General features: G+C 49.4%; 3 protein-coding genes across 3 annotated transcripts; 2 read left to right on the top strand and 1 right to left on the bottom strand.

Annotated features, from left to right (window-relative positions):
* Window positions 1–2,891: 2,891 nt before the first annotated feature.
* JN550_011938 (uncharacterized protein) lies at window positions 2,892–3,785 on the bottom strand (the record flags this gene model as incomplete). Its single annotated transcript, XM_049310360.1, has 3 exons — window positions 2,892–3,059; window positions 3,117–3,440; window positions 3,504–3,785. The coding sequence occupies 3 exons, from the start codon at window positions 3,783–3,785 to the stop codon at window positions 2,892–2,894; spliced, it is 774 nt and encodes a 257-aa protein (XP_049166107.1).
* Window positions 3,786–5,450: 1,665 nt separating this feature from the next.
* Window positions 5,451–6,703, top strand: JN550_011939 (uncharacterized protein; the record flags this gene model as incomplete). Its single annotated transcript, XM_049310361.1, has 3 exons — window positions 5,451–6,030; window positions 6,085–6,570; window positions 6,621–6,703. The coding sequence occupies 3 exons, from the start codon at window positions 5,451–5,453 to the stop codon at window positions 6,701–6,703; spliced, it is 1,149 nt and encodes a 382-aa protein (XP_049166108.1).
* Window positions 6,704–7,694: 991 nt separating this feature from the next.
* Window positions 7,695–9,553, top strand: JN550_011940 (uncharacterized protein; the record flags this gene model as incomplete). Its single annotated transcript, XM_049310362.1, has 6 exons — window positions 7,695–7,810; window positions 7,866–7,915; window positions 7,985–8,649; window positions 8,709–8,905; window positions 8,966–9,178; window positions 9,253–9,553. The coding sequence occupies 6 exons, from the start codon at window positions 7,695–7,697 to the stop codon at window positions 9,551–9,553; spliced, it is 1,542 nt and encodes a 513-aa protein (XP_049166109.1).
* Window positions 9,554–11,438: the final 1,885 nt, after the last annotated feature.

The raw sequence follows: 11,438 nt of genomic DNA on the forward strand, positions 1-11,438 counted from the left end.
CCTCTCGCAGCGATTGAAAGCCAGAGACAGCTAGGCGAGGCTTATATTCAAGCCGCCGACGAAAGTGGCCGATGACGAGAGGCAAGGCCAGCAACAACGGTTTGGCGCTATTGCGGCTTTCGGTTGCTCACGAGCTTGTATGCATGCAAACCCAAGTTAGAGCAAACCAGACAGGCAAACATTCGGGAAAGCAATCAACAACGTCGGAGCAACGGCAGGGCTAGCATGCCTCTAGACCACTCAGATACCTAGCCTGGCCGCTAACCGGATACTACCGTGCGCGCAGCAATGAGCTTGGCTTGCACAATAGAAATCACAAATGGAATCTGACGATAGATAAGAGATGACTTCGTGCATGCAATGGTACGATGCCTTGTCAGGGGACCCGACGGCCTGCCGGAGTGCCTTGGCGGCGGAGAACTAGCTGGGCCGTGGTTCAGTGCCGCGGTTCTCCAACGGTTCCAAGGTTGTTCGTTATACGCCAGCTGCTAACCAATATCTTCACTTGCCTCGTAGTCTGTATTGTGCCAGAGGATCAATCAGTGTGAAGGCGCGTTCAGCCCTGTCGAGCAGCTGGATATGAGGAGTGTCAAACTTGGGGGCTTGCGAGCGTACCAAACCCTTGGACGGTAGAGTCGCGTGGACGACATGGTCCTCCCCTGAAGACCAGCCCAGATCGCCTTTGAGCCCACTCTGATGCAGGTTGGTTGGACCCTTGCGAGCCCTATGGCAAGCACCTCCAAGACGGCCGAGAATTGTACCTACATCTGCGTTCAATCGGCGACACCAGCGTGAGCGGCCATTCTTGGGGCGTGTACAAGAAGCACACTCAATAAGCGCAACTGTGAATGAGCTTGATGATACGACACGGCACAATACGCTCGCGCTGTCTCCTCTCGATTGTGATTGCCCGCTCGACTTGCACCACTATGAGTGGAGAACACCACTGATGCGAGGCCTTCTGAACAGCGGACGCCCTAACTAAACTCTAAACACCACCATTGCATTGAGAGTGTAGCAGCGCAAGTGCCGTGGGATACACCCCAGAGCTCATGTGAGTTGGAGTTCAAACTATGCCCAGAAGCTCTCCCACCCTTACTGGCTAGCCTAACTCGACATCTCGTCGTTGGATTGGGTCGCAAAATCGGTGACCCTGCCTCCGTCACATTCGATCGCGCGACTACCCTGTTGGCAAAATTGGATTTCTGGTCGTCGGCAGCTTGCGAGATGCGAGGCCCCCACCATGTCCGTTCAACTGCATGGGTGGATGCTAAGCCCTGTCTCTTCGACTCGTGCAAGAACCGACAGAACGGTAGGATGCCCATATCGCACCGCACGAGGCAAGGGAGTTGGTAGATCATACTCCATGCATCCCATGCTTAAAAACCATCACCGCGGGGTAGACTGTTCACGCTCAAGGTGGCCAAACATTGAACACGGGTATTATTGTGTCTCCCATGTAACAGTAAGTTGGCTTGTTTCTTAAGGTTCGGCAAACCTGCGACGATGTTTTTAGTAGAGAGCTATACCAAAGGACCTGGTTGCTCAGTGTTACTTCGCCCCTCAATGAGAAACATGAGCATCTTTACATTACTTTTACACACAACAAAAGAGTCAAGAGTCATAACGAAAGTACATTTGGAATGGCTTCAGGGTAAACCAAGCAGGGTGCTGCACGGCCCAGATTTCCACTCGTACATCTTGAGCTGCAAAAGATCGTGGGTGTACCAAACAGGCATCAGACCCGCCTCAACTTTCTGAACTAGATGTTGGGAGGCACTTCCGACTAGGTCAAAGAACTACTGTGATATACATAGAGGTGGGTATACCTGCATGCGGAGCTCTTCTAACCTTGCCAAACGGCCTTGAATGGGCAAGCTTGCGGCCCTTATCTTTCCAATTCGCTTGGCTCACCTGAATTAGAAAGAGGAGCTGTGGACGCAGCTGCCGACATGGCCGTCAATCAATATTCCCCTGAGAAGCGCTGAAGCGAGCTGCATGGCTTATGCTGGGATGTTTCAGCGAATCCAGGTACTTGAACAGCTTTACCATGGTATACCACGATCGACTGGGAAAGATGGCGCCGGAGATTTTCAATTTAAACGCGTGGGCTGGGTACTCTTGGGAGTCCAGGGTCCCACGTTGGATCGCGCGATACTCGCGGTGATTATCCAAGCATCCCTGTCTCGCATTTACAGTGCCACTGCTTATCTTTCCGACAATGCCAGCGATCGTGCAATGCCCCTGCTTACACCATACATAAAAAAGGCATAGCGGAGGTGAGCTTTCTACCATGCTATGTGCACGGTAAAGCCCGATTCTCCGCACTCGATATGTACATAGTAATCATTAGGTGTCGAATTGGGCATGAATCCTAACATCAGTCCGGCTAACATATCTTACGTTTTTAGGTTGATAGTCGTACTACAACCAGCTCTACATAGTAAGTGAATAAAATATGGTCAAGTTAGTTTCCCGGCAGCCTTTTATTGCCGTCGTCATCGCTGATGCCATTCGGGTGTGGACTATGGCGGGCAAGATCTGGCTGTTCCTGATTGGGGTTCTTGCATGGGTTCACTTTTTCTACAAGGAAGCAGCAGCATCTCCCCAGCGCGGAGGTCTATGAGTTTCATTGGCTGATGTGACCGATGTGCAGGATGGTCGATCTTAGCACGATACCGTTCTCGGCAGTAGTTGCAGCGCTGACGGATGGCCAGAGCGTATCGTGTGTCTTGAGCTAGATTGCCAGACAGCCACGCTCAGCTGCGGGTTTCTATGCTTTTAACGTTGAGTTTTACTCTTTCCAAGCTACGTGCAGTATACAGTATTTGCCACATTGGGTATTTTCAATTTACAAGATTGTACTTGACGATATGTGATAGTTGTCCATATTACCATCCCACTGTACGCCATCCATCCGTCCCCTCAAGTTGAGTATATGTACCAGACTCTCCATCTTTCCCCAGCAGCGAAAGCCTGACTGCGTTGATAGCTCCTTCATCGACAGGTCCGGGCTTGGCCCCCCCTGATCCTTGTCCGAAATTATTCAGATTGGTAGCCTATCGGTCTCGAGTTAGATTTGAACGCTTTCGGCAAAGGACCCGCCGCAGACTTACTCTGAACCCTGGGCAGCAGGCGTTGACCTTCCAATTGGGAAACTTGTGAAAGTAATAAACCATCAGCATATTCAGCGCCGCCTTGCTCACGCAGTATGACGGCCAAGTTAAGACCAGGCCCTTGTGGTCAGAGATAAATTCGAAGCTTCCTGCGCCGGTTGACATAAATATCACCCTCGGATTATCGGCCTTTCTGAGAAGAAATTCAAAGTTCTCGACAGTTGCAGCTTGCCCGGCAACATTGGTCTCCATTGTCTGCATGATCAATTTGCTCATTGGCACCACGCTGCGATCAGGGTTATTTAGGTCCAGAGCTATGCCGGCCTGTTCATGGTCAGCTGTCTCGCCAAAACTTCGTCGGACGATACTCAGGATTCAATCTCGTACATTTGCATGCAAAACGTCAAGCCTCCCATGGCGTTCTTCAATCGCTTTGGCTGCCGCAGCTAGAGATTCTTCGTTGGTCACGTCGAGCTGAACTGTCTCGACTCCAGTGCAGCCGTCTTGCTTTAGGGACTGAGCCGCCTCTTCTCCTTTGGATACTGTACGACAGCCAATGATTACGTGGAACTTGTCGCCGTGATCCCGCAGCAACTTCCGGACGACCTCTAGACCAATTCCAGTGTTACCGCCGGTGACCAGCACGATCTCCTTGTCCGAATTTGTCATCTTGATATAAGTTAAGAAGTATCGCCTGTTATTTGGCCTGCATGAGACAAAACATCGTAATCCGTCCACCGAATGCTGTTTATTGCATTTATACGCTTGGTGGTGATATTTAGAGTTGGATGAATCATGACTCCATTAACTCCGTAAATGCCGAGCGCATATGCATTCTTCAAGAACATTATCCCCGACAGAGGCTTAGCCCGCAGAGTTCGGAATCGGACATGCAAATATACAGAAAAGCCGATTTACCCCAGTCTTCGGTCGGCTTTAGAATATTGAACAGTAACTCCGTGCTGCACAGAACCCGTCGTTTAAGTCGGATATTGAGAAAAGCCAATGTTGGATCAATCATACTGCCTCGATGGATAGTTTGTCATGTGACGAAAACGCATGCTCCAGGTACCCGGGACTTGACTCGCTTTTGCCCTTTCTCGATTGTGGGTACCAATCTGCTCCTCACAATAACTCAAAGAGTCCTGCTGGGCCATTTTTCTAGGACAATTTGGCAACTTAAACCAAGGATGGTGATAATTCCCGCACGCTCTGTATGGAAGAAATTTAGTCTGATCACATTGGATGAGGCATTACTCTAAATATAGCTTACGGGTGTAAATGAGATTAGTACTCTGTTAATATTGTTCAAGGCTAAAGAGACCGACTGACCGTCTGCTTTTGTAACACTTGGCTAGGTACCTGTGGCTCTCAACTTGGTAAGCTGAGAAGCCCTTGTAGTAACACTCAACGCAAGATCTTCGTAAATGAATATTTCGTGGCCTCGATTACTACTTTAACCCAAAAGGCCTTGTCGGAATGGTCCATTCGGCGGTGTATTCAGCATATGAAGTGAGACCAAGAGCTTCTGGATGGTAGGCTTGCGAGCGGGTTTGACAACAACTGGCAGAACTATGGCTTTCTAATTTAACTATTGGCCGCACAACTTTTCAATACAGCTGAACTGCCTCAGAAATACAGTGTAATTCTGATCTTTGGGAAAGAGAATGGAACTCTGGTCAGCAGAATGAACGAGACTACCGCCATATGCAATTACGCAAACACCACCCAAACGTTCCCAAGCGGCCACCATGTCATACATAGCACTCGTCTCCGTCGATAAGACTGGCTTTGGGGACCAACCGTGTGTGCCGGCTTGTGCAACCATACACTGGTAGCGATTATGCACGTCAGATACTAGACGAATTCAGCATGTGCCAAACGTATTTCTAGGTTTCTGAATGAATGAAGACATCCCGAGAATGTCGCCCCCTTTCCACTACAATGAACGGCCAATCTCTTCATACACTTTCTCGTCACAATACAAAATAGTGTACTGGCACAGCCATGTCAATCATATCATATTATCTTGCCTGCTTCTTTCTGGCGTGTGCAATCCAGATAATTGCCCGACCATTTGTTTCCCCGCTTCGCAAGCTCCCCGCTGCCCACTGGTCATGTCGGTATAGCAGCCTGTTCATCCTATACAAACGATTTTCTCGGTGTGAAAACGCAACCCTATTAGACGCGCATAGAAGACTAGGGCCAATAGTACAGTTGGCACCTGCTGAGTTGAGTGTCAACAACGTCTCAGGTCTCCGCACTATCTACATGGGTGGATGGAGCAAGTCTCCATGGTATCTGACGTTCAGAAACATCGGTGGTACCGTCAATATGTTCTCAATGCTGGATGCAGCGTCACACATGGCCCGGAGAAGAATCATTAGTTCTGTTTACGCTAAATCAAACTTGATCTCAGGGCCTTCTTCTGTCACGAGATCGACAAACGAGATCATCGGACGAGACCTAGTGAAACACATTAGTGAACAGGCTCGAAGTGGTACTGTAGTCGGCATCGTCCAACTCTATGCAAGAATGATGGTGGATGCGACTTCTGCGTTCATTTTTGGCATGGATGGACGTTCGAACTACCTTCATGACGAAACTGCCTGGAAATTATTGGCGAAAAGTTTTGGTGATCGATCACAGGGTGTGTTCCTCCCACAAGAGCTACCGGTATTAAACAATCTAGCTCAACGCCTTGGACTCAAGTCAGGAACTGGGCTCGATCTCGTCGATGCATGGTGCTTGGATAAGTGCCGTGATGTTGAGGCACGGGCAATAGCTGGGCAGCTTGAGGAGGGGGAGGCAAGCGTTTGGAGGAGTCTGGACAATGCCATAGCAAGGTCGAACAAGGACCTCGATCGAGACATGAGACGCAGGCTAGTTGCGAGTGAAATTATGGATCACATTGGTAAGTGTTGTTAGGACTGGTAATGTTCAGATCCTCCGCTGACAAATTCTACAGTTGCAGCTTTTGACACAAGCTCCATAGCCCTCAATTACTCTACCTACCAGCTCAGCCGTCCTTGCAATAGACACATTCAAGATGCGCTTCGGGAAGAACTGCGGAGTCTCCACGGGCAAGAAAAAGACGGCCAAGAAAACTCTTTGCCACCACTCAGGAGTCTGGATGGGCTGCCATTGCTCTCTGCAATCCTGATGGAGACACTGCGGCTGCATCAACCAGTTCCAGGCCCTCAGCCTCGTGTGTCTCATGCTGGGGCTACTCTGGAAGGGGTTGGGACGCTGCCTAGTGGAGTTCGGGTCTCGGCTAACGCGCTTTGCCTTCATCGAAACGAAGACGTATTTCCCAATCCCAATGAATGGACGCCTCATAGGTGGATGAAGGAAGGCGCCAAGGATGACGAAAGGCTCAAAGAGATGAATCGGTGGTTCTGGGCTTTCGGTAGTGGCGGTCGGATGTGCATTGGAAATCACTTTGCTATCTTACGTAAGTCACATGTTGCTTCGCTTATTCTGGCTATCTAACATGAGCTTCAGACATGAAGGCTGCCCTTGCTGCTATATACAGCAGGTTTGCCACGGAGATTGTTGATGATAGTGGAATCGAACAGCTTGAGTGAGTTAGGCCTAAGTTTCCTTTTGCAAACTTTTACCCTAGTCCATTGTCGACGCCAAGGAAATAAAAAAACACCGTCCCTTCATGTTCATCCCTTATGAATACACCCGACAGGGACTATGTTAACGCCCAGTATTGCAGTGGATTTACAGTAGGTCCGCGGAGAGAGTTTATTGCCAAGTTCGTGGCTGTCGGCGAAGAATAGAGGCCAGGCTGTGATCACCAGCATTTGGACATATTGTGGCACACACGTGGGGCCGAACTTGGGGCTTTGTGGGAAAATGTTTCTCAGCTTTACAGAAGCCCTGTTACATTTTACGTACACTTAATGATAGCATACTGATGTTCTTTACATCCAGGGTCGGATGAGCTCATCAATATGTCAAGTTGCCAAGCTCATTTGATGCCTGTTCAAGAGGTATTTGAAAGCCTAGAACCTGCCAGTTCCAAAAAGCAACCCCACGGTAGCCAGTCACGCGATGCCATATTGCACTTAAATCACGGCTGAAATATACCATCACAACGTGCGCCACGATGATAAACTCCAATGACGTTAAGGGTCATTGAAAATATCCCACAGCCGGCGCCCGCGGTAAGTTCCTTTCCGCCCAGATGCCAAGCTTCGAAGGTTCGGCCGCCCACGCGGCACCAAGAGTCCAAGACGCCAAGGCCCGATGGCTTGCCCACCACGTCCATACGAAGAGACCAGAAGGCGTACCAAGAGTTCAAAATTCCAATCAATGAGCGCGCCGAGGATTTCAGCCCGAATTGCGTGCTAGAATCAACGCATTTCGCAATTCGAACCAGTTGGCTGGGCCCATGTGAATGTGGTATAATGGACCTCGTATATGTTTGACCTTCCCACAGAGCACGCTTAGGCCTGTCATCCTTCTGAGGCGGCTCCAGAGTTACTTTGGCCTTTCGATTGAGTTGAAGGTCTCTTCAAAGTGTTATCTGGTTAGTCTGATCGAAGCTTTGGCTCCATAACCCACAGAATGGAGGTCAACAAGTCGGTTGACGTGGATAGCCACTCAGCCACGAAATCTCAGGATGAAGCTCCTACCCTGGTGGTCGACTGGACCGTTGAGGAAGAGTCAAAAGCCAAGCGAAAGTAAGCACCTTGGACAGACTTGTAATCACTATGGCTTCTAACCTCGTGCCTGTAGGCTGGACCTTATAATTATGCCTATTCTGACGTTGGGTTTCTTTTGCTTGCGTAAGTCGAATTCATATGTGCATGGAATTGCATGGAAATGTTGATTTTCTAACGTGAGTGTCAAACCAGAGTTGGATCGAGGAAATATGGCCAACGCCATTACGGACAATTTCATGCAAGATGTGGGCGTTGATCAGGATCAGTTCAACGTCGGCCAGCAGATGTTGTCGCTAGGCATTGTTTTGACCGAGATTCCCTCCAATATGATTCTCTATCGCGTTGGGCCAGGCAAGTGGCTTACTCTTCAGCTGTTCCTCTTTGGCATTGTCAGTACGTTCCAGTCATTCCAGCGTGGCTACGCGGCACTCATTGTCACGCGCTTCATCTTGGGTATCACCGAATCTGGCTTCATTCCTGGTGGTCTTTGGACTCTTTCCACATGGTATACGCGATCCGAAACTGCGAAGCGTGTAATGGTTTTCTACTTTGGCAATCAAATTGGCCAAGCCTCCGCGAAGTTGCTGGCCTATGGAATTCTACACATGCGTGGTGTTGGCGGCCAGCCGGGCTGGTTTTGGTTGTTTACCCTCATGGGTGCTTTTACGATCCTCGGGGGCTTCGTTTTCGGCTTCTGCCTACCCGACTCATTTCAGAACCCGCACAGTACTTTTTTGCCCAAGTTCAGCTGGTTCACGCCACGGGAACTGCACATTCTCCAGACGCGTGTCCTGCTTGACGACCCTATGAAAGGGAAGAAGAAGAGGCGAATTGGCGCAGCCGCGTTCAGTAAAGTTGTAAGGCAGTGGTATTTCCTCTATGTGGACGCTGTTGTGCTAATAGATCCAAACTATAGTTCACCGACTGGCGCATTTGGGCACACTTCCTTATCACTCTGTGTAACAACGGCCCGCAGCGCGCATTTGACACTTACGCTCCGACACTTGTTTCTGGCTTTGGATTCGGTAACCTTGTCAGCAATGCCATGGCTGCAGTTGGTCTCTTCATACAAGTCCCAGTGTCATTTGGTTTCAGCTGGTTCTCGGATCATTTGTAAGCCCCCTCCGAATTTAGTCTTATTGCACTCATCGTTGACACTCGGTCTGTCTCCAGTAACCGACGAGGTGAAACCGTTATGGTTGGACTCTTTTGCCACCTTCTGGGTTACATCTTCAACCGTGTCTTCACTGACGTCCCGCTTCGTGGCGTACGCTATTTTGGCGTCGTTTGGACGCAAGTCTTTGGCACATTCTCACACCCCCTCAACATCGCATGGTTGTCACTCGCCTGTGATGACTCTGAGCAGAGAGCTTTGGCCATGGCTGGGTAAGTTAATCTTCAGTCTTCACTGAACGCGCACCTCCGAATGCAACCAGAAACTAATCTACGTCTGCGTTTAGCGTCATCATGGGTGCCAATATCGCCGGAATTTACGGGGCACAAATCTTCCGATCGGACGACAGGCCGCTTTACCGACGTGGATTCAGTGTAGCCATTGCTGTGCTCTGCGTTGGGCTTACTCTTTCAATTGGCCGATGGATTGATGATGTGCTGAGACGCCGAAGAAAGCAGAGGCAGCTCGCGCCGACACCAAGTGATCAAGGCTCTATTCGTGTTTCTGACTCCAAGGATCGACCGACCAACGAGCTTTCCAACGCTGTGACTGATACTCTAGGAAGGGCCGACCAAATTGCGAAATAGAATGGCCCGGGTCGAGAACAGGTTCCAGATATGAATTTACTTTGGACGCGAGAGCCGCCGGATACATAGCTGTCCTTAATATTTATGAAATCATTCGAGTTTTCTAATACAAACGTGTGACGACCATCCTAAAGAGCTGAAAAGTGTGTTCTGCACTGGCTTTTGAAAGCCAGTGAGTACCCGGAAAACGAAGAGCCACAAAGTAAACGTCACGATGACACCAACGGTGATCCAACCCACTTTTGTGCTAACAAAAGAATCTGCCTGTAGAAATAAAGGGCACTAAGCTTGGAGCACGACGTGAGGTGATACCAAGGACGTTCCACCTGTTTGGATCTGGAAAGTCTACGTTGATCGCAGGCTTGAAGTCACGACAAGACCGTCATAATGCCTTTTCTGAAAATCTGTTTCTAGATTCTACACATGTCGAACACATAGGCTATTGAGCATCAAAACAGTAGAGTTTACACATGACCACCTCGGAAAGATGTCACGTCATCAATCACACAACATGTAAGTAGAGTATGTGGATCCTCCCTATCGGACTCTCCATGCCACCACAACAAGTATCATAAGATCTTCCAACCAACCCCCTCAAATCAAACGCAAACTGTAGGCTACTTAGATAGCACCAACGGCTGACCCTTTCCCGCGGTGAGAAATTAGCCACTGAGGCAATCTCATTCTCTTCATTCTTCTGCGCGGCCAGCGTGACAGGAAGTCGTGGGTTTATAGGGGAATCCCTCAAGAGCCTGCATGGTTGGGATGCTGTGGGACAGCCCACCTGGCCCTGGAAGCATCATAATGCTGCCTTTCACGCGCCAGATCACGCGCCGGAATGCTTGTGGTCTAGTGTACTCGAAGATAATTCGGGCTATTTCCAGACAATTACAATGCATAGCGCATCTTGATAGTATTCCCGGCCAACTTGAACGTACCAAAGTCAGACAAGAATGCCGCACGATGCATATATACATTTAGGACAGCCAAGACCACGAGTTATACATCATATATGCGCCTGGCAGAAGTTGAATCTGGTATGTCTAATCATCATCATTATCAACCTTCAGCACCATGAGTAGTTGGCTGGCTGGTAAGGCGAGCGTATCTGTCCTCGCTGGTAAGGGTCAAATGACAGGTAGAGGTTTTTGAACATGACACCTCAAGGAGAAGGTGGTGCTTCAGGGTCGAACGGCCGGGTTTCCACCGGTAGGTGTTCGGCTGGCATCGGCCAGTCAAATTTGTAGCGTTTATAAATCAAAGCCTTGTTAGGATGCATTGCACCTCTCTGAAAGGGCTCTGGTGATGAACAAAGCCTAGTTGATTGGGACGGAACCAAGAAAGCCATCCCCTGAAATGCTGAAAAACATACAATGTGGGCTTCTCTTTGCTGACTTGCCTTGCGTTGTGAGTTCATGTCGGTGGGCTGCTCGATGGGTGACCAAGTGCATGCAGTATGCTGTGCCCCCATCCCAAGTTTAGATCGTAGACAGGGATGGGTGCCCTTCAGGAGCAGCCAATTGCGGTACGTAGGACCAACGCTTTCCGCCATGGCATCTCTTTTAAGTTGATGTATTGCGGAACATAGGATCGGGCAACAGCCAGCCCCGATGGCAACGGATTTGGGATGTCAGGTAGCCTCCGAGTGGTGACACAGATACAGCGGGCAATCTAGGGTGGTTCTCATGGACTCGATGATCAGCGGCTGAGACAGCAATCATATCATGTTGTTATGACCATGAAAGGTAACATATTGCGAACGCCTGATCCCTTTCATGCAAGGTGGGTTAAACCGCATACTTGATCAATCGATCAACTGTATGATTCCAACATTACATTTGAAAGCTGAAATAAATCATTTTGCTTGAGAGGCGACCCTGAGCAG

This window comes from Neoarthrinium moseri (assembly GCF_022829205.1).
Source record: "Neoarthrinium moseri strain CBS 164.80 chromosome Unknown scaffold76_Wmoseri_CBS_16480, whole genome shotgun sequence".
In the NCBI taxonomy this organism is placed as follows: domain Eukaryota; kingdom Fungi; phylum Ascomycota; class Sordariomycetes; order Amphisphaeriales; family Apiosporaceae; genus Neoarthrinium; species Neoarthrinium moseri.